Genomic DNA, 22,069 nt, shown 5'->3' on the forward strand with positions numbered 1-22,069 from the left:
CTCTGTCTGTATTGTAACCATTCAATGATTCAATGATAAAGAACCGACATTGGAGACCAGCCTCTGGAACCAATGTCCAGCCTGATACAAACCGGCTCTTCATTGATCTGGGAGCTGCGGCCCCGCTCGGTGCAAACGGGGGAGGGGGGACCGGTCAGTTTATTTCCGGGGTTTGCGGTTTACACAACATGTTTCCGGAGCCTCTCCATCCACCCGCCGGATCCATCGCTCCCTCCGCCCCGCCGTCCCCCCCTTTTAACCATTGTGGACCCGTCTCCCCATCGCCATTACCCGCACTGCGCATGCTTCAATCACAGCCCGGCCCCGCCCCTCATTCATTCCGATTGGTTGGAGGACCAGCCCCGACGCTCGGTCCTCCAGTCCAGCCCCCTCTTCCTATTGGTCCGGAGCTTCCATCAATCACCCGGGCATTGTGACGGTCACAAGCGCTGAGAGCGGCCACAGACTCAGTCTGACTTGCTGATTCTTGGCAGCATTTTCTGTTTGGGAATTAGAGCTAGAGATGGATGGTCAGTTCCCCTCTGTCCGGGGGGGATTCACACTCATTTCCCCAGTGCAGTGATTCTCACGTTTATTTTACATGAGAAAGTCCCCGGTTCAATCCCGGCTGGAAACTTTGTGTTTAACATTGTTACTGATGAGGAATTAACAGTGAGTTTAGTTTCATGTCGAACAGGGTGACAGTTACTGTTGTCTCATTCTTTAAAAGCTCCTTCTTCACCTTTAAACAGGTAACGATAAGTGAGGGAAAACTGATCCACAGTGACCCAAAAACAAGATACTGCAGATGCTGCAAATCCGATCTCAAAACGGAAAATGTTGGAAACACTCAGCAGGTCAAACAGCATCATTCACAGTGAATGTTTCAGGTCGCTGAACTTTTATCCAAACTGGAAAATTTCCCAGATTTAACAGTTTATAAACAAGTCCAGAGTCAGAGAAAACATGGACAGACAGAAGGAAACAACAAACGGTCTTGTGACAGGATGGAAGGCTGGAGAGAGTAAATGATAAAGGGGACAATGGTGCAAGGCAACATTGGGTGACCAGACAATTAAAGAAACTAATGGGACAAGGAAACAAATAAGACAGGTTCAAAGGAGGGATAAATGGTAACAGCAGAGCCATTACCAGCATCTACTGCCCTAAAAATGGGAGTGATGTTTATTATATGAAATTATTAAAATTAACGTTGAGTCTGGAAGGTTGTAAAGTGACTAATCAAAGACGAGCTGCTGTTCCTCGAGCTTCTGTTGGGCTTCATGCGGCAGTACAGGAGGCCGAGGACTAAGAGGTCAGACTTGAAGTGAGGCTGAGAATTAAAACAGTAGATGAGAAGCAGCTCAGGATCACACTTGCAATGTGAATGGTGATTTTACATGAAGCAGTCACCCAATCTGGATTTAGTCTCCACAGTGTAGCGGAGACCACAACGTGAGCAGTGAATACAGAATACTAAATTGTAAATAGTACAAGTAAATTACTGTGTCACCGGGAAAGTGTGTTTGGGAACCTGGAACGTGGAAAGGGAGGAGGTGGCAATGAATCTGTTTCAATAAGTTTGTAACTGACCAATGCACAGTTGTTCTGTTGTGCTTTATATTTTAATGGGAATTATCAAATGTTTTTAACCACTATGATCTTGGCTGGTTGACTATAATGTCTTCACATTTCTCTGTTGATCTATCCAGGAGGACTGGTGTGGTAAGAAGGACTTGTCTGTAAAATACAGTCACTGTGAGCATGATAATGGAACATTTGTATATCAAAGGGCAGTGATACCTGATCACCTATCGAGTGAGTGAGTTTGTAACAGTGTAACTCAAATAATTACAGCTACCACAGGAGATTCTCTGGCTACAAGTCAATAAGGAAGGAATCAGGACTGTGCAGTCCCACCCAGCTGGATATCAGTGGAGAGGCATTGGAGGAGGATGGAGTGGTCATTGGTGTCTGCTGCCCTTGTCCTTCTAGGTGGCAGTGGTCGTGGGTTTGGAAGATGCTGTCTAAGGAGCCTTGGTGGGTTGGAGGTGAGTACAGAGGAGACGGGAGAGGGATGCACTTAACTTGTGTTATAGATATTAAGAAGACTCGGCACACTGTGTGTTTAACACAAAGCTGATTTATTTTTATTATATCCAGAACATTAACACCTCTAACTGGCCTGGAGTTTATTAATATCAGTAGAAACAGACCCCAATGAACATGGTTCAGTCCTGGATGTAATTACCAGAAAAATCCAATTACTGTCGTCACTTGTAAACCTGATGGTGACTCAGCAGAGTCCATGACCAAGTGAATGTCTTCTTAGACTCGGAGCAGGTGTATGGCCTCTCTCAGTGTGAGCTCTCTTGTATCTCAGCACGTGGGATAACTGACCGAATCCCTTCCCTCACAAGTAGCAGGCGAATGGCCTCTCTCAGTGTGAACTCGCTGGTGCACATTGAGTTGAGATGATCGCTTGAACCTAGTCCTGCAGTGAGGACACCTGAACAGTCTCTCGACTGTGTGAACACATTGATGGGACATCAGTTCCCTGGAATATTTAAAGCACTTCCCTCAGTCTGGGCATTTAAAAGGTCTCTCCCCAGCATGAACTCGCTGGTGTGTCAGCACGTGGGATAACTGAGTGAATCTCTTCCCACACATGTAGCAGGTGAAAGGTCTCTCTCCCGTGTGAACTCGCTGGTGTCTCAGCAGGCTGGCTGAACAAGTAAATCCTTTCCCACACATGTAGCAGGTGAACGGTTTCTCGCCAGTGTGAATTCGCTGGTGCACAGTGAGGTGAGATGATCGCTTGAACCCAGTCCCACAGTGAGAGCACCTAAATGGTCTCTCGTCAGTGTGAACACGTTGATGGAGCATTATTTTCCATGAACTTTTATAGCATTTCCCACAATCTGGGCATTTAAAAGGTCTCTCCCCAGTGTGAACTCGCTGATGCCTCAGCAGGTTGGATAACTGAGTGAATCCCTTCCCACACTCGGAGCAGGTGAATGGTTTCTCCCTGGTGTGAATTCGCTGGTGTGTCGTCAGCTGGGATGATCGAGAGAATCCCTTCCCACACACGGTGCAGGTGAATGGTCTTTCCCCAGTATGAGTGCGTCGATGAGTTTCCAGCTGACACGGGTAACTGAATCTCTCCTCACAGTCTCCACATTTCCACGGTTTCTCTCCAATTTGAACAGTGCTTTTTCCTTCCATGTTCAAAATGCTATGCTGTTCAGGTTACAACGTATTGGGCGACTCCTTCAGATGCTGTTTTCTGACTGCAAATCCTCCCCTTCTAATATCCTGTGAAACTGATTTAAAACAGAAAAAGGGAGTGAGAGGGAACCCACAAAACACAAAGGCAGGTTGGGAAATAGAGCTGAATGAAAAGAGAGCAAGAGAGAAATAAAGAAAGAACACAGGGGGTAAAGGAGAGAGATTTTATATATATACAGCTTGACCAGAACTGTGTGGGAATGTCCAAAACCCTCAACCTCCACCACCGAGAAGGACCAGGGTAGCTGGTGTATGTGAAAACCATCACCTCCAAGTTCCCCTCCAAGTCACACACCGTCCTGACTTGTACGACATCCAGTGCTGGATGAGCTGAAATTTTCTCCATTTAAGTATTGGGAAGACTGAAGCCGTTTTCTTCAGTCCCCACTACAAACTCCATTCCCAGCCACCGACTCCATCCCTCTTCCTGGTAACTGCCAGAGGCTGAACCAGGCTGTTCACAACCATGGAAAAATATTTCACCCAAAGACGAGATTCCAAGCACATCCATATCATCACCAAGACCGCCAATTTCCACCTCAGTAACATCGTCCAACTCCACCCTCGTCTCAGCTCATCCTCTGCTGAAACCGTCATCCATTCCTTTGTTCCCTCTAGACATAACAATCCTAACACACTCCCTGCTGGCCTCCCACATTCAGCCTCCCTGTAATCTTGAGGTTATCCAAAACTCTGCTGCTCGTGTGTTTACTCGCATCAAGTCTTGTTCACCGTTCACCCCTTTGCTCATTGATCTTCAAAGGTTCCTGGTTAAGAAGCAGCAAAATTTAAAAATTCTCATCCTTGTTTTCCTCCCTGGCTGTGATCATCCTTATCTCTGTAGTCAACTCCACCCGCTGTCAAGATGGTATAATAATGCCTATAATGTTATTGGAAATTATTTAAAAATAGAGTTTAGTGGTGTCTGTATCTAAGTGTGTGTGTCTTAATTGGATTAAAGCCAGCTGGTCTAGAGGCTTTGATGTATAGAAGATAAGTTGGTTTGAAATGGTAATTAGATAAACATAGAAGGTGAGATGTAAAGGGGCCAATTTGCGTTTTTAAGTAGACCTTTCAAAAGAGGTGAAATATTACACCTAACCAGGTGAAGCTCAGAAACAATGTCTTTATTTTTTTCAAAGCTTACTAGTAAAGTGAGTATTATGAAAGGGTTTTATTGTTAGTAGGTTTAAAGTTAAAAAAAACCGAGTGACAATGCAAATTTGCATTCAAAGAGGAAAATATATATAAAGGAAGAGAAGGCTGTTGGTAAAAGGAGGAGGGATTCTAAGATCTAAAGCCTCCAGCCTCTAAGCCTGTCTGCAAGGACCCAGTGCTGAAAGAAACTCATATTGAATGTGACTTTCCAGGGAGTGCTTTGCCAGGGGTCATAGAGTCATAGAGGTCTACAGCACAGAAAAAGGCCCTTCGGCTCATTGAATCTGCGCCAGTCAAACAAGTACCTAATTATTCTAAAACAAAAATAAAAACAGAAACAGAAATACCTAGAAAAACTCAGCAGGTCTGGCAGCATAGGCGGAGAAGAGTACAGTTGACGTTTCGAGTCCTCATGACCCTTCAACAGAACTAAGTAAAATTAGGAAAGGGGTGAAATATAAGCTGGTTTAAGGGGGGTGGTTTTGTTGGGACAAGCAGCTAGTGATAGGTGGAGATAACCAAAAGCTGTCACAGACAAAAGAACAAAGAGGTGTTGAAGGTGGTGATATTATCTAAAAGAATGTGCTAATTAAGAGTAGAAGACAAGACAGATAAGGTACAGATAGCTCTAGTGGGGGTGGGGGAATACTAAAAGGTAGAAATAAACAATGGTGGAAATACATTTAAAAATAATGGAAATTCGTGGGAAAAGAAAAAATCTTTTTAAATTATAGGAAAAAAACAAAAAGGAGGGGGAAGAAATGGGAAGTGGGTGGGGATGGAGGAGAGAGTTCAAGATCTAAAACTGTTGAACTCAATATTCAGTCCGGAAGGCTGTAAAGTGCCCAGTCGGAAGATGAGGTGCTGTTCCTCGAGTTTGCATTGAGCTTCACTGGAACAATGCAGCAAGCCAAGGACAGACTTGTGGGCAAGAGAGCAGGGTGGAGTATTGAAATGGCAAGCGACAGGGAGGTCTGGGTCATGCTTGCGGACAGACCGAAGGTGTTCTGCAAAGCGGTAACCCAGTCTGCGTTTGTTCTCTCCAATGTAGAGGAAACCGCATTGGGAGCAACGAATGCAGTAGACTAAGTTGAGGGACATGCAAGTGAACTGCTGCTTCACTTGAAAGGAGTGTTTGGGCCCTTGGACGGTGAGGAGAGAGGAAGTGAAGGGGCAGGTGTTGCATCTTCTGCATTTGCATGGGGAGGTGCCGTCTGAGGGGGTTGAAGAGTAGGGGGTGATGGAGGAGTGGACCAGGGTGTCACGAAGGGAATGATCCCTACAGAATGCCGCCAGGGGGGGTGAAGGGAAGATGTGTTTGGTGGTGGCATCATGCTGGAGTTGGCAGAAATGGCGGAAGATGATCCTTTGAATGCGGAGGCTGGTGGGGTGATAAGTGAGGACAAGGGGGACCCCATCATGTTTCTGGGAGGGAGGAGAAGGCGTGAGGGCAGATGCGCGGGAAATGGGCCGGACACGGTTGAGGGCCCTGTCAACTACCGTGGGTGGAAAACCTCGGTTAAGGAAGAAGGAGGACATGTCAGAGGAACTGTTTTTGAAAGTAGCATCATCAGAACAGATGCGACGGAGGCGAAGGAACTGAGAGAATGGGATGGAGTCCTTAATCCCATTTTCCAGCCCTAGGCCCATAGCCTTGTATGCCATGGCATCACAAGTGCACATCCAAATACTTCTTAAATGTTATGAGGGTTTCTGCCTCTACCACCCTTTCAGGCAGTGAGCTCCAGATTCCACCACCCTCTGGGTGAAAAAAATTCTTCCTCACATCCCGTATAAACCTCCTGCCCCTTACCTTAAATCTATGCCCCCTGGTTATTGATCCCTCCACCAAGGGGAAAAGTTCCTTCCTGTCTACCCTATCTATGCCCCTCATAATTTTATACACCTGAATCATGCCCCCCCTCAATCTCCTCTACTCCAGGGAAAATAACCCCAGTCTATCCAATCTCTCCTCATAACTAAAACTCTCAGCTCAGGCAACATTCTGGTAAATCTCCTCTGCTCTCTCTCTCTAGTGCAATCACATCCTTCCTACAATGCGGATTCCAGAACTACACGCAATACTCTAGCTGTGGCCTAAGCAGAGTTTTATACAGTTCCAGCCTAACCTCCCTGCTCTTATATTCTATGCCTCGGCTAATAAAGGCAAGTATCCCAGATGCCTTTATAACCACCTTATCTACCCGTCCTGATACCTTAAGCGATTGGTGGACATGCACACCAAGGTGCCTCTGATCCTCAGTACTTCCCGGGGTCCTGTCATTCATTGTGTATTCCCGTGCCTTGTTTCTCCTGCCCAAGTGCATCACCTCACAGTTATCCGGATTAAATTCCATTTGCCACTGATCAGTCGATCTGACCAGCCCGTCTATATCCTCCTGTAATCCTCACTATTTACCACCCCACCAATTTTCATGTCAACTACGAATTTACTGATCAACCCTTCTACATTCAAGTCTAAATCGTTTATATATGCCACAAACAGCAAGGGATCCAACACCAATCCCTGTGGAATCCCACTGGACAAAGGCATCCAGTCACAAAAACGACCATCACCCTCTGCTTCCTGCCACTCAGCCAATTCTGGATCCAATTTGCCAAATTGCCTTGGATTCCATGGGCTCTTCGTTATCTGTCTCCGATGCGGGACCTTATCAAAAGCCTGTTTAAAGGTCTGTTTAAATCTGTGTTTTACTGTTGCCTTAACTGGAGTGTAACTGAGAGTCAGGTTAATTAGGAGATTTTTGTAGTTTTTATAGCAGTAATTTTGTAGACATATGTATGTGCTTAAAATCTTTCTTGTATTAATAAATGTCTAATTTAGTTTTATAAAAAAAACCCGAGACTCAGTGGTCTTATTACTACTGAATTCAAAGCCTGCATCTCAAAACATACAAATTGCAAAAATGGGTTATGACAGTTGTTTCAAGTTTCCTTCCGGGATTTGAACAACTCAGCATTTACCATTGGATGTGTCATAATACCCACACAACCCTCCACTCAATGGATTTCCTCCCTGGCTGCGATCATCCCTATCTCTGTAATCTCCTTCACCCACAGAACCCCCTGAAACATTTGTTCATCTACCATCGGCCTCTTTAATATTCCAGATAATAATCACCCCACCACTGGGGGTGCTCTTTCAGTTGCCAAGACCACAAGGGTTTTAAATTCCTCCTTAAACCTCTTCGTCTCCCTATCTCAGTTTCCTCCTTTAAGGTGCTCCTCAAAACCTACCTCTGACCAAACGTTTGGTCACCTGAACTCATGTCTGCTCATGAGGCTCAGTGTCAAATTTTGCTGTGTAACATTTCTGTGAAATGTCTTGGAATATTTTATTACATTAATTTGTATTTATATCACACTTCTGTCATTGACTTGGACATATATCACCATTCCTTCATCATCACTGGTGAATAACCTGTAACTCCTTACCTAAGAGCATTGTGGGAGCACCTTCACCACACAGACTGCAGCGATTCAAGAAGGTCAAACATCATCATCTCCACAGGTAACTGGGGATTGGTAATATCAGCTGGAATGTATGAAAAGAGAAACAAGGTTAACATTTCAGGTTGTGCAAAATAAATTACATGGAATTACAATGATGCAGAATTTGATGGTTAATATAAGTTCTGAAACATGAGAGAAATGTACAATCGCACCGGAAAAACAATTCCTGACTGTAAGATGCTGCAGGAAGATAAAACTGGGAAGTCGGCAGCACAAGGTCGAGGGATGAACAATGGTGGAAACCTCATTCAGACATGGTTGCTGAAGTAACAGTAAAATACTAAACACAGCTCAAACACACTCAGAGACAGAGGAAATTAGACAACAGCAAAGAGGTGATCAGGGAGGGCAGAGGTGAAACAGGGCAGTGGAAGGACATGGATTAGATCCACCAGTCCAAGAGCCATGGAACCCCTTACAGACAACACAGCATAGCACTAAAAGCTCTAAATTCTAGATGAATGGTTAACTAAGCCGACAAGTGAAACAATTTCGGTTTTCAATTTTAAAATCTCCTGCTGGAGCCTACAGGTGTAAAAATATCAGAAGCACTGGAGTCGGAGAAAAATCTCCCAGTTGAGGAAATACCCAGGGAGCGGAGGTGATGTCACTGAGCAATTGTCGGTGTGTGATGACATCACAGACACGAACACAGAACATCTGGGTCTGTGCAAACCAGTGGTCACCACACATTATGAAGGATGTGAGGGTCCTTGAGAGGGTGCAGAGGAGGTTTACTAGGATGGTTCCAGGGATGAGGAATTTTAGTTGCAAGGTTAGGTTGGAGAAACTGGGGTTGTTCTACTTGGAGCAAATGAGATTGAGGGGAGATTTATAGAGAGGTACAAGTTTATGGCAGGTTTACATGAGGTAGATAAAGTGAGTTGAGATGAGTGCTTCAATCCAGTCCCACAGTAGGAGCACCTGAACGGCCTCTCACCAGTGTGAATTCGCTGGTTTGCGGTTAGTTCAGACGACTAAATGAACCCGGTCCCGCAGTGAGAGCACCTGAATGGTCTCTCATCAGTGTGAACATGTTGATGGGACATCAGTTCCCCAGAGCTTTTATAGCACTTCTCACAGTCTGGACATTTAAAAGGTCTCTCCCCAGTATGAACTCTCTCATGTCTCAGCACATGAGACAATTGAGTGAATCCTCTCCCACACACATAGCAGGTGAACGGTCTCTCACCACTGAATTCGCTGGTGTACAATGAGTTGAAACGATCCCCTGAACCCAGTCCCACAATGAGAGCACCTGAATGGTCTCTCAACAGTTTGAACAAATTGATGGTACATCAGGTCCCCAGAACTTCTGTAGTATTTCCCACAGTCTGAACATTTGAAAGGTCTCTCCCAGTGCAAACCCGCTGGTGTGTCAGCAGGTTGGATAGCCGAGTGAATCCCTTTCAAAATTCGGAGCAGGTGAACGGCCTCTCCCAAGTGTGAATGCGTCGATGAGCTTCCAGCTCAGACAGGTAACTGAACCTCTCCTCACATTCCCCACATTTCCACTGTTTCTCCCCACTGTAAACGGTGCTTTTTCCTTCCATGTTCAAAATCTGATGACATTCAGGTTACGATAAATTGAGCGACTCCATCAGATCCTGATGTGATATTTGCTTTGAGTTTCCCAACTGCAAATCCTTCCCCTTCAATACTCTGTGAAGTTGATTTAAAACAGAAAAAAAAGAGAGTGAGAGAGAACCCACAAAAACACAAAGGCAAGTTGTGAAATTGAGATAAATGAATCTGGTAATTTGTGGAGCTGACACTAGCAAAAGTGACCATGAAAACTGCTGGATTGTCATAACAACCCAACTGGTTCACTAATGTCCTTCAGGGAAGGAAACCTGCCACCGAGACAAAGGGGAGGCAGAGAGTGAAAGAGAGGGATTTTATATATCTACAGCTCGACTAGAACTTTGACAGAATCTCCCAAATCCTCAACCTCCACTAACTAAAAGGATGAGGGGAGCAGGTGTATGTGAACACCATCACCTCCAAGCTTCCCTCCATGGACTGCAGCAGTTCAAGGAGATGGCTCACTCCCACTTTCTCAAGGGCAATTAGGGATGGGCAATAAATGCTGGCCCAGCCTGTAACTTCCATAAATGAATTTGAAAAAACCCGAGTCACACACTGTGCAGATTTGTCTGACATCCAGCACTGGATGAGCAGAAATCTCCTCCACTTAAATATTCCTGCCACTGGGTCAAAATCCTGGAACTCCCTTCCTAACAGCACTGTGGGTGTAGCTACACCACACGGACTGCAGTGGTTCAAGAAGGCAGCTCACCACCACCTTCTCAAGGGCAATTAGGGATAGGCAATAAATGCTGGCTGAGCCACCAACGCTCACATCATTGCCTTCAGTGCCTACTACAAATTCCACTCCCTAACCACTGACTCTCTCCCTCTTCTTCGCAACTGCCTGAGGCTGAATCACACTGTTCACAATCGCGAGATGAGCTTACAGCCACATATCCGCAACAACACCAAGGCCGCCTATTTCTGCCTCAGTAACATCACCCGACTCCACCCTAGTCTCAGTTTATCTGCTGTTGAAAGCGTCATCCATTCATGTGTTACCTGTAGTCTAAATTATCCTAATGCATACCCAACTGGCCTCCAACATTCAACTCCATCCTCCCACCCCTAGAATCTTGAGGTCATCCAAAACTCTGCTATCCGTGTGCTTACTCACATTCAGTCTTGTTCACACATCACCCCTGTGCTCACTGACCTACAAAGGCTCTCATTTTAAAAGCACCAAAACTTTAAAATTCTCATATTTTCCTCCATGGTTGTGATGATCCCGATCTCTGTATTCTCCTCCAGCCACAGCCCTCGCCGCCCCCTCGCCAGGATCTCTACACTGATCTAATTCCAGCCACTTGAGCATTCCCGATTTTAATCGCTCCACCATCAGTGACTATTCCTTCAGTTACCTAGGTCACAGCTTTACGCCTCACTCTTCTTCTTTAAAATACTCCTTAAAACCTACCTCTTTGACAAAGCTTTTGGTCACCTGCCCTAATATGGCTCATGTGGCTCAGTGTCAAACGTTACTTTGTAATATTTCTGTGAAATGCCTTGGAAAATTTTATTATGCTAAAAGCATAATTATTGTCACTGCCTTGGACATATATCGTTGATTTCCCTCATCAATTACACATTGTAACTCAAAGTGTGAAGCAGCTTGATGGACAATTGTCCTCAGTCTGTCATTGGGAACCTTTCAAAAAATGCCCACAATAAAGATGGCGGCCGCGCATGCGCCCCGCCCACAATAAAGATGGCGACCGTTAACTCGGGGCTGCAATCGGAACAAAACTGCCGTCCTAGCTCCGTGCAAAAGTGGGAACGCTAAGGTCTTTTTCGGGGTTTTGCGGATTACGCAACATGTTTATGAAACCTTTCCGCCTATCCACCGGATCCATCGCTTCCTCCGTCCCCCTACCTTTCCCCTTACCGATCCAGATCCGACTCTCCATCGCCATTTCTCGCTATGCGCATGCTCCAATGTTTTTCTCCACTGCGCCTGCGTACTGCTTTCCTGTGATGTGGATAGGGGATATTCCCCACCGCGGGGGATGATGGGTGATGGCCTCGCCATTGAAAGTACAAATTATTGTATCGCGATTTGTTTTCCTGGTGTGGTAGGGAGACTGGGGCCGGAGGATCAAATAATAAACTTAGGAAACAAATTATATCGTTATGTTATATTGAAACTATTGGAGAAAATTCTGAAGGAGAGAATCTTTCGCCACTTGGAGAGGCAAGGTTTGATCAGGGATAGTCAGCATAGCTTTGTCAGAGGGAGGTCATACCTAACAAATTTGATTGAATTTTTTGAAGAGGTGACCAGGTGTGCAGATGAGGGTCGTGCAGTTGATGTAGTTTATATGGATTTCAGCAAAGCCTTTGACAAGGTTTTGGCTTGTAGGAGGCAGAGGGTGATGACAGAAGGATGCTTTAGTGACTGGAAGCCAGTGTCCAGTGGCGTACCACAGGGATCTGTGCTAGGTCCCCTATTATTCGTCATTTATATAAACGACATAGATGACTATGTAGGGGGTAGGATTAGTAAGTTTGCGGATGACACAAAGATTGGCCGGGTGGTTAACAGTGAGGTTGAGTGTCTTGGGCTACAGGAAGACATGGACGGGATGGTCAAATGGACAGATAAGTGGCAGATGGAATTTAACCCTGAAAAGTGTGAGGTGATACACTTTGGAAGGAGTAATTTGACAAGGAAGTATTCAATGAATGGCATGATATTGGAAGTTCTGAAGAACAAAGGGACCTTGGCGTGTGTGTCCATAGATCTCTGAGGGCGGAGAGGCATGTTAGTGGGGTGGTGAAAAAGGCATTTGGGACACTTGCCTTTATCAATCGAGGCATAGGTTACAAAAGTAGGGAGATCATGTTGGAGTTGTATAGAACCTTGGTAAGGCCACAGCTGGAGTACTGTCTGCAGTTTTGGTCGCCACATTATAGGAAGGATGTGATTGCACTGGAGGGGGTGCAGAGGAGATTCACCAGGATGTTGCCCTGGTTTTTAAAGTTATGAAGAGAGGTTGGATAGACTTGGGTTGTTTTCGTTGGAGCAGAGAAGACTGAGGGGTGACCTGATCAAGGTGTACAAGATTATGAGGGACATGGATAGGGAGCAGCTGTTCCCCTTAGTTGAAGGGTTAGTCACAAGGGGGCATAAGTTCAAGGCGAGGGGCAGGAGGTTTAGGGGGGATGTGAAGAAAAACTTTTTTACCCAGAGGGTGATGACGGTCTGGAATGCGCTGCCTGGGAGGGTGGTGGAGGTTGCCTCACATCCTTTAAAAAGTACCTGGATGAGCACTTGACACATCATAACATTCAAGGCTATGGGCCAAGTGCTGGTAAATGGGATTAGGTAGGTAGGTCAGGTGTTTCTCACATGTAGGTGCAGACTCGATGGGCCGAAGGGTCTCTTCTGCACTGTGTGATTCTGTGATTCTGAAACCCAATTGCGCCGACCCTCCATTATCCAGCAGAAAGAAGGAGAATGTGATTTAGTGGAAAATAGAGAATCTCCAAAGAGCAGCAATAACAGCAGAATCCAACCCCTACAGTCACATATGAACTTACTGGTGCCCCAGCAGGCGGGAAGAACAACTGAATTGCTGCCCACAAACACAACGTTTAAAAAGCCTCTCTCTACCAGGTGGGAAAATTCAGTCAATCCTTTCACACGTGTAAATTATCTGAATGGTCTGTCACAATGTGGCAATGCTGCCATGTCCAGTCAGTTCTGAAGATCCTCCCCCTGGTGTGACTACACAAGAGTTTCCATCTCAAATGGCAATGGAATCACTCCTCACAGTCAACAACAACAAAAATCTGCATTTATATAACACCTTTACTTTAATAAAACATCCCAAGATGCTTAACATGGGTGAAACTGTAGCAGTGTTTTTGCTACCAAATTAAAGAAAAAAACACAATTTCCATACAATAAAAATGGAAACGCACATATTTTAGCAACATAAATTTGTGGCTCTGTTAAATGGTTCATCACATTGTATAACATTCCTATGGTTGTAAAACAGCAGATAATCTGGCTCAGTATGATCTGTGCTTTGGTAGATCTGCTGTGAATATAACACATAGGGAATAGCTCCGCATTTCATATTTGTTCTATCACATACATTTACTTTAATCAAATGTCTTGAAGCTGATTGTCTCCCAGGCTAATTTATTCAAAAGCCTTAATAACCAGTGTTTCTTGTTTCTCAATTTTTTTTCTACAGCTCCAGCATTCACCTGACCCCATTGTTATTTCTCACTTCTGTTTTCAATCACTGTTGTCTTCAATATCCTTTTTCATAATCCACTTCCCATCTGTGTCCACCCAACTATTCAGATTTTGTTACAAAAGCTGGTAACGATGTGAAATACGTCATGCAGCCTGATATTTAACACTATTTTGGGGGGTGGGGATTGATTATTGAGTACAATTTATGCAAGATGTATTCCTTCTTAGGGAGTCCCATCTAAAACATTAACCATCACATTAGGTTTATATGGGAAAATGTTTTTTTATCGAAACTAAGGAAGCGCAAAAATTGTCCCAAAGTTCATGGCCATGAGCATGAGTGTCGAGTCCACATAGATGAAGCACAATTGCCGGTTGGTCCTCACCAGCAACAAGAACTCCCACTCCCACTCCCCATCATCCCCCAGCCCCCTCAGCACAGCTCCTGGCCTCTCCCTGCCATTTGATGCTCCTCACATTTGCATCCTGTTGTTGCTGTATCAAGTGATTAAACACAGCTCTGCACTGTGTCCAGGAATTCCTTCCCATAATGTGCAAAAGCACTCAGTCACTTCAAACACATCAACAAGGCAATAAGTAATGGTGGAGGCACTGAAATGGCAGGAGATGGAACCGTGGTGAGAGCAGGAAAGTGATAGCATGAAGTTAGAGGGAAGGAGGAGTAAGATGTGTCAGTGTGAAATTGGAGGGGGGGGAAGAGGAATGTCAGTGTGTGGATTCTTCTATCATAGCCTTTCCTCGTCCTCAGAATACAACTGTGATTTGAGGGTGTTTCGAAACAGCAACACGCCATGCAATGGAAGAACACCAATTTATACCTGGGTCCGGCAGTTCCTCCAGGGTTTAATAGCCTGCTGCCTCCAGCTTTGTCAGACTGGGGCTGTGGCAACTGGTGAGGGAACCAACAAGAGGGAAAATCCTTGAACTCATTCTCACCATTCTACCTGTCACAGATGCATCTGTCCATGATAGTATTGATAGGAGTGACCCCACAAGGCCCTTGTGGACCCCACAAGGCCCACCTTCACACTGACGGTTCCCTCCATCGTGTTGTGTGGCACTGCCACTGTGCTAAATGGGATAGATTCAGAAGAGATCTAGCAACTCAAGACTGGGAACCCATGAGGCAGTGCAAGCCATCAGCAGCAGCAGAATTGTATTCAACCACAGTCTGTAAACTCATGGCCCAGCATATCCCTCACTCCACAATTACATCAAACCAGGTGATCAAGCCTGGTTCAATGAAGAGTGCAGGACAGCAGGTCAGGAGCAGCACAACCCATATCGGAATGTCAACCTGGTGAACCTACAACACAGGACTGCTTGCCAAACAGTGGAAGCAGCCTATGATAGCCAGAGCTAAGCAATCTCACAACCAACGTATCAGATCAAAGCTCTGAAGACTTGTGTTCCAGAACTAGTGACACGCCCAGCCAAACCATTCCAGCAGCTTTCCAAAGAAAATAAAACCCAGCCTATGAAATGCTTCCTCTTCCCAACTGTTTTTGATGTGAATAAGATTGAGTGGGAGTTCGCTAATTTCTCTCCCTTAATCTTATGAATCAGATCATTCTTGACATGGGTCCGCTGCTATTGGGCACCCAGGGAGTGACCATTCTAATTCGGTGACTCTGAGCAGTTTTGTTGGTCCAGGGGCTTGAGTGAAACTTGCCACTTTTAAAGTGTCATCATTCATTGTACATTAGGCTGCACCTACAAACTGGTCTCTCGCATTTCCAGTGAAGTGGAGGAAGTTTGCTTTCATAAACCAGCAACTGTGATAAAGACAAAGCAGGATGGAGAAAGACTCAGTTGGAGCACAGTGACACAGTGGAGGAATGGAGAGCAGGGGTTCACCCATGAAAGCAGCAAAGTTTTTAAAAAAGCAACAGCACCCAAAGTGGGGCTTGAACCCACAAACCTGAGGTTACAGGCCTCATGCACTACTGACTGTGCTAGCCAGAATCTCAAGGGACTGATGCTTTCCATTCAATCATTCACAGCTTCCCTTTCTTAGCTGCACCTCCTTCCAAACACTGTGATCCATTTTCCTCAGGATTTGTTCCTGGATTTAATATTTACCTGCTTTGTGACCTCATTTTGAGATCAGATTCTCTTCAATCTCCAACATAAATTGAGTTGCAAACCTGTCGGACAAACAATGGAAAACAAGTCAGTCGGTAACACAAATCCCATGGTGCTCATTTACAGATTCACAACAGTCAATTTTTAAATAAAAGGAAGGAATTTTGCAGGGAAAATATTTAGAAAGTTGTTTTTATTTGTGACACACTCACTCGGGTATTTTGTAAATGCTGCTTGGAGGTTCAGTGACTGGGATATAATCTACCTGTATTTCCCTGAGCCGGTGCTCGGTGTATTGGGAGGTTTGACCTAGGTTGGAGTATCTTGCGTCCCAGGGATGGGCACTAACCCACTGTTTGAAGCTGCAGTCGCCGCTTTCTGCTGGCAGCGGGCGATTGGAGAGTGTGGGGCGGAATATTGCTGCTTTTCTGCTTTTCCCTGTCTCACTCACTGTGGAGCTGAGGAGGAGCGAATGGGTTTGTTTGAATCCAATAACTTCATAGATTTCCAATGGGTTAGATATAGGTACAGGGTAGGTCTAATCATTTTCTCATTAAACTTGAAATAAATTAATCAATAATCCATTTGTGTGTGGCTTGGGGCAGGGAGGGGGATATGGTGGCATAGTAGGAATATCACCAAACTAGTGATCCAGAATCCCAAGCTAATGATCTGGGGAACAAGGTTCAAATCCCAGTGGAATTTGAATTCAAGTAATAATCTGGAATTGAAAAGCTCATCTCAATAATGATGACTATGAAACCATTGTTGTAAAATCCCATCTGGTTCACCAGTGCCCTTTAGGGAAGGAAACCTGCTGTCCTTACCTGATCTGGCCTACATGTGATTCCAGACCTACAGCAATGTGGTTGACTCTTAACTTCTTATGAAATGGTGTGACAAGCGACTCAGTTCAAGGACAACAAAACCATAAAATGCTGGAAAAACTCAGCAGGTCTAACAACATGCGTGGAGAGTAAAAGAAACAGAGTTAACATTTTGAGTCTGTATGATTCTTCTTCAGAGTCATCCCTTCAAGCCTTTCAGTGTCTTGTCTGTTACCAAGTATTCTGATTATCCCAAAGTCGAAATTAGGTTGAAATCCCTGATGTGCTGTAACGAGAATCCTTTCAATGTCTCAGATCAGTTAATTTCACTGATAACATCAGAATCAATGTTCCAGCATCTTAAAGAAGGGAAAGGAGCCTTGACTGACACACACGAAGTCCAGATGTCAGTTTTTCTCCTCTTAACCCAGAGAAATTAAGACCACAGATGCTAAAACTGATTTTCTTGACATATTCTGATATATCCTGACCATTGACTAACTGTACATTTCTCCTGAACCTTGAGGTTGTGACTGCTTCCTGAAAGAAAGTGTCCAGCTGACTCTCCCCCTCCCTGACGGCCCTGATGTCTGCAGCTCAGACTGCAGCTCAATAATCCTGAGCCCAGGTTTCCTGAGCTACAGACACTCACCGCAGATATGATGGTCCAGGATCGCAATATTCTCCAGAAACTCCTACTTGCTGCAGTCCCGACACAGTACCTGCCCAGCAAAGAACTTTAAACTCTGGCCCAGTGATAGGAGTTATTACCTTCAGCAGAAATAAATAAAGCATGTGATTAACAGCAGCATCCAATCCCTGCAGTCACACATGAACCCGCTGGTGTCTCAACAAGTTGGATGGTCGATTGAATCCCTTCCCACATTCAGAGCAGGTGAACGGCTTCTCCCCACTGTGAGTGCGTTGGTGTGTCTGGAGATTGGATGACTGAGTGAATCGCTTCCCACACACGGAGCAGGTGAATATCCTTTCCCCAGTGTGAACTCGCTGATGTTGAATAAGGTGAGATGATTGTCTGAATCTCTTCTCACAGTGAGAGCAACTGAATGGTCTCTTGTCAGTGTGAACAAGCTGGTGTTTAATTAGATCAGGAGAGGTTTTAAAGCAACCTCCACAGTAAAAGCATTTAAAAGGCCTCTCGTCACTGTGAACTCTCTGGTGTGACCCCAGGCTGGATGACTTAGTGAATTCCTTTCCACACACAGAGCAGGTGAACGGTCTCTCCCCAGTGTGACTGCGTCGGTGAGTTTCCAGCTGGGATGGGAAACTGAATCCCTTCCCACAATCCCCACATTTCCACGGTTTCTCAATGGTGTGGGTGTCCTTGTGTCTCTCCAGGTTGGAAGATCTGTTGCAAATTTGTCCACACACAGAACACATGGACAGTTTCTCCCCACTGTGAATGGTGTGATGTTTTTTCAGGCTGTGTAACTGGTTAAAGCTCTTTCCACAGTAAGTGCACTGGAACACTCTCACTCGGGTGTGTGTGTGTGTCTCGGTGCTTTTCTGGTCACACTGATGTTTGTTATCTTTTCCCACAGACAGATCAGAGAAACATTTCTCCTTCCACATTCAAAGGCTGATGATATTCAGGTCCTGATGAATCGACTGACTGAGAGGTCTTGATGTGATGTTTGGTTAGTTTCCTGTGCAAATCATCTCCTTCTAATATCCTGCAGAAAGAGTTGACAGTGTCAGTATCGCAATCAGTCCATGTTAGAAATTCAAAACAGACAATTCTAGTTTCTATTTTTTTCTCTCTCTCTTCTTCCAAACATGTGATCTAAATCAAACTAAAAGAAACCCCAAAAGGCAAAAAAAGCAAATGGAATTTTCACAATTAAACCACAATGTTAATTGCAGTGACTATGAGACACTCTGCAATCTGAGGTGTCCACTATTTGTGGAAGGCATCAACCATACAGATGGATACTGCATCCTCGCTGGCCCTGGCCACCAGGGTGCAGGCAAGACCACAGGTGACCCGCAGCCAGCGAGTCCCATCCACCCTAGATCTACAAGTTGTAACCACGCTGAAGAGCAGCTCCAGGACAAGATTCTCAGATGTACCCAGTCCCCTCCACACTGGGCAGACAACGATTTGGAGCCTGTGTCTGAAGTGTGACCAGACATTGAAGAGCAGACCTTCAGGTAATTATACAGGGGCTGCAACCTATCACAATGAATATATACATGGCCCATGGACTCCTGTAGGCTGCAAACATCACCTGCAGCCTGGGAGTGGGTGAAGCTGTTTAAAAATGTGTTGCCCAGTTAACAGCAAATCCCGGGCACTGGGACGCAGTTGGGAACAGTTCCCCCCAGCAGCCCCGCCCACTCCCTGTTGTGTCACCAGCACGTCCGCGCATGCGCTCTGCTCCCCTCTTAACCAAAATGGCGGCCGTTAACTTGAACTTGTTTGGAAAAAAGAACAGGGCTGCAAACAGGAGTATCTCAGGGTCTTATTCGAGGTTTGGTGCCTTTACGAGGTGTTTAGAAACCCTCCCCGTCCTCCCACCGCTTCCATCGCCCCCTCCGTGTTTTCATTTCCTTACCAGTTTGAAGACAAGACAGACAAAAGACTCCGCATCGCAATTATAGCGCATGCTCCAAACCCTGGGCGGTACTGCGCCTGCGCACTGCTCTTCTGTGGTGGGGATAGGGAACATTCCCCACCGCGGGGGATGCTGGGTAAAGTCCTCGCCATTGAGTGGCCTAATTGGTAAATCGTGACTCCTTTTTTTGCAACGATGTGGAGATTGCGGCGAGTATTGGGCAGTCAATAAAATTAGCAACCAAATTATACAGAAGCCCAAGTGCACAGAACCTCCATTATCCACCAAAAAGAGAATTGATGGTGAATTGCAAATCCCCCAAACTTTTATGGAAACAGCAACAATGACGCGGAATCCAATCCCTCCAGTCAAATGTGAAGTCAGCAGATGGGGTGACTGAGTGAATCCTTTCAGTGAGAAACTGTCAAGATTGTTGTCTCGTGGATATTCCTGGTTGTGTATTTTTAGTTCCGCTGTCACACACCAATAACACGGAGAAACCTGGAAACAGGCTGCAGCTCCTTTTTTTTCATTCATCACAGGATGTGGGTGTCACTGGCAATGCGGGCATTTATTACCATCCCTAATTGCCCTTGAGAATGTGATGGTGACCTGCCTTCCCAAACCACTGCAATCCAATTGAATTTTACTTTCTCTGAGCGGTTTTGATATGACCAAGTGGCTAATGCACCATTTCAAAGGGTCAAGCACATTGCTGTTGGTCTGGAGTCACCTGAAGACCAGATGAGGCTGGGATGGCAGATTTCCGCTCCTCGAGGATGTCAGGGGACCACTTTGACTTTTGTAACAATGCATTCATTTCATAATCACTGATAACAGCTTTTATAGTGGATTTTTATTCCAGATTTATTGAATTAACTGAATTTAAAATCTCTAACTGTTGTGATGGGATTTGAACTCACATCTCCAGATCATTATTCCCTCTCAATTACTAATCCAGTAATGTAACCACTATGTCTGGGCATGTCATCAGAATCCTTGAATTCAGATTGACAAACAGGCGCTGTACTCAGAGCTACACCAGGGAGACCCTTCACATGGGGCCAAAGGAAACTTTTCAAAGACAGTCTCAAGGCCTCCGTGACATTCTGCTCTATCAACATAAACACTTGGGAAGCAGATTCCCAATCACCTCCAAAATGGTGATTCATCATCCAAAAACGTTTCAATCAACAAGAGCAGCCACTGAGAGAGACAAACAGAGAGGGCAGCTGCTCATGTCAACAATCCACCACCAACTCCACTGGCTGACAACCCCCGTGTCCTCACTGTTGGCAGAGCCTGCAAGGCTAAAATAGGGCTCATTAGTCATTTCTGAACCCACAGCTAACACTGACATCTCACTTCCACCCAGTCATCGACAAGAAAGAATCATCCCTGACACGAGGGATTGTCAATGGATAACCACATTGTTATCTTCTTTATCTGCGGATCAAATGTTGGTTACACAATTGCAGCAGCAGTTAACAGCCTCCTGTGAACTCCTCCACGCGATAACTTAGTGCAGATTTTCAACAATTTATTTTGAGTGTGCTTATGTTAAATGAGTTAATACTGATTTTATAAACCAATTGTTAGGCCTCAGTTAGAGTGCTATATTCATTTCTGGGCATCACATTTTAAACAGGATTTCAAAGCCTTAGAGAAGGCGATTTAGTAGAATGGTACCAAGGGTAAGAGGCTTCAGTTATATGGAGAGACTGGAGAAACTGGGATTGTTTTCCTTGGAGCAAAGGGTCAAAAATGGAGGTGGTGGCATCGTGGTATTATCACTGGACTAGTAATCCAAAGACCCAGGGAAATGCTGTGGAGACTGGGTTCGAAACCCACCAAATCTCATGATGACCATGAAGTCCTTATCAAATGTCACAGAAACCCATCTGGTTCACTAATGTCCTTTAGAGAAGAAAATCTGCCATCCTCACCTGGTCTGGCCTGCATATGACTCCAGACCCACAGCAATATGGTTGACTCTTAAAATGCCCAGAACTGACACCACATGGACTGCAGCAGTCTGAAAGAAAAAAGATGCAATAGCAGTTTTCAAAATCATGAACGGCTTTGACAAACTAAAGAAACAGGAAGGGCCTCCAGTAGCAGAAAAATAGCTAATCAGAGGACACAGATTTCAGAACATCTTTTTTAAGCAGTGTGTTTTTGTGATCTGGAATGCACTGTCTGAAATGGTGCTGCAAGCAGATTCAATAGCAACATTCTTGGGAGAATTGAATAAATACTTGAAGAGAAGAAATATCCAAGTCTAGGAGTAAAGAGCAGGGGAGTGGGGCTAATTCGATAACTACACTAATGAGCTGATACAAACATGATGAGCTGAACACCTTCCTTTAGCCCCTGTACCATCTGAAGAAAATGGCAGATGATGCTACCCAGAATGCTTCAGGTGGTAGAATATGGCCCATCAACAGGGATGCAACACTCAGATTTTTCTCCCTTTCTTTTGTGAAGGTGCTGTGTGATGGTGGGGTTCAATCCCAGTCACTGTTTACCCTCCTGTACCCTGCCAAGTGGTAATTCTGAGCTTATGATCCTATACTGTGAGCTATAATAATGGTATTTTATTCAAGAAACAAGTTTTCAGACCAAAGGCTGAATTGCAGTGTGACTTACATGAAGAAATTCACATAGAGACTAAATAATAAAGTTAAAAACATGGAAATGTGACAATCAAATACCAGAAACAGGTTCCAGTTGAAAACTGGCAGGAAAAATGATTCCAATGATAATAATAAAGTCGGACACCA

General features: G+C 45.0%; 2 protein-coding genes and 1 gene segment (V, D, J or C); 1 reads left to right on the forward strand and 2 right to left on the reverse strand.

The window, feature by feature from the left end:
• Positions 1-22,069, forward strand: part of LOC144697782 (Ig heavy chain C region, membrane-bound form-like) — a 321,361-nt gene that overhangs the window by 95,245 nt on the left and 204,047 nt on the right.
• Positions 2,128-22,069, reverse strand: part of LOC144698212 (uncharacterized) — a 298,967-nt gene continuing 279,025 nt past the window's right edge. The window contains exons 1-4 of one of the 2 annotated variants that reach the window (XM_078570179.1): positions 16,711-17,135; positions 15,881-15,945; positions 7,903-8,002; positions 2,128-3,323 (exon numbers count right to left, since the gene is read on the reverse strand). In XM_078570179.1, coding sequence (XP_078426305.1) covers positions 2,581-3,225 — 645 coding nt within the window. In that variant the 5' untranslated portion in view covers positions 3,226-3,323; positions 7,903-8,002; positions 15,881-15,945; positions 16,711-17,135 and the 3' untranslated portion in view covers positions 2,128-2,580. Of the gene's footprint in view, positions 3,324-7,902; positions 8,003-15,880; positions 15,946-16,710; positions 17,136-22,069 lie in introns of those variants that run through there. The other variant, XM_078570180.1, reaches the window with a different exon arrangement.
• Positions 17,272-18,334, reverse strand: LOC144698192 (uncharacterized). Its single transcript, XM_078570150.1, has one exon. The coding sequence runs from the start codon at positions 18,301-18,303 to the stop codon at positions 17,536-17,538; it is 768 nt and encodes a 255-aa protein (XP_078426276.1). The 5' UTR covers positions 18,304-18,334; the 3' UTR covers positions 17,272-17,535.

Source organism: Cetorhinus maximus, chromosome 23 (genome assembly GCF_964194155.1).
Source record: "Cetorhinus maximus chromosome 23, sCetMax3.hap1.1, whole genome shotgun sequence".
Taxonomy (NCBI): domain Eukaryota; kingdom Metazoa; phylum Chordata; class Chondrichthyes; order Lamniformes; family Cetorhinidae; genus Cetorhinus; species Cetorhinus maximus.

Excerpts from the sequence above, each read along its gene's own strand:
- LOC144698192 (XM_078570150.1), bottom strand. The coding sequence starts at position 18,303 with ATGTGGAAGGAGAAATGTTTCTCTGATCTGTCTGTGGGAAAAGATAAC.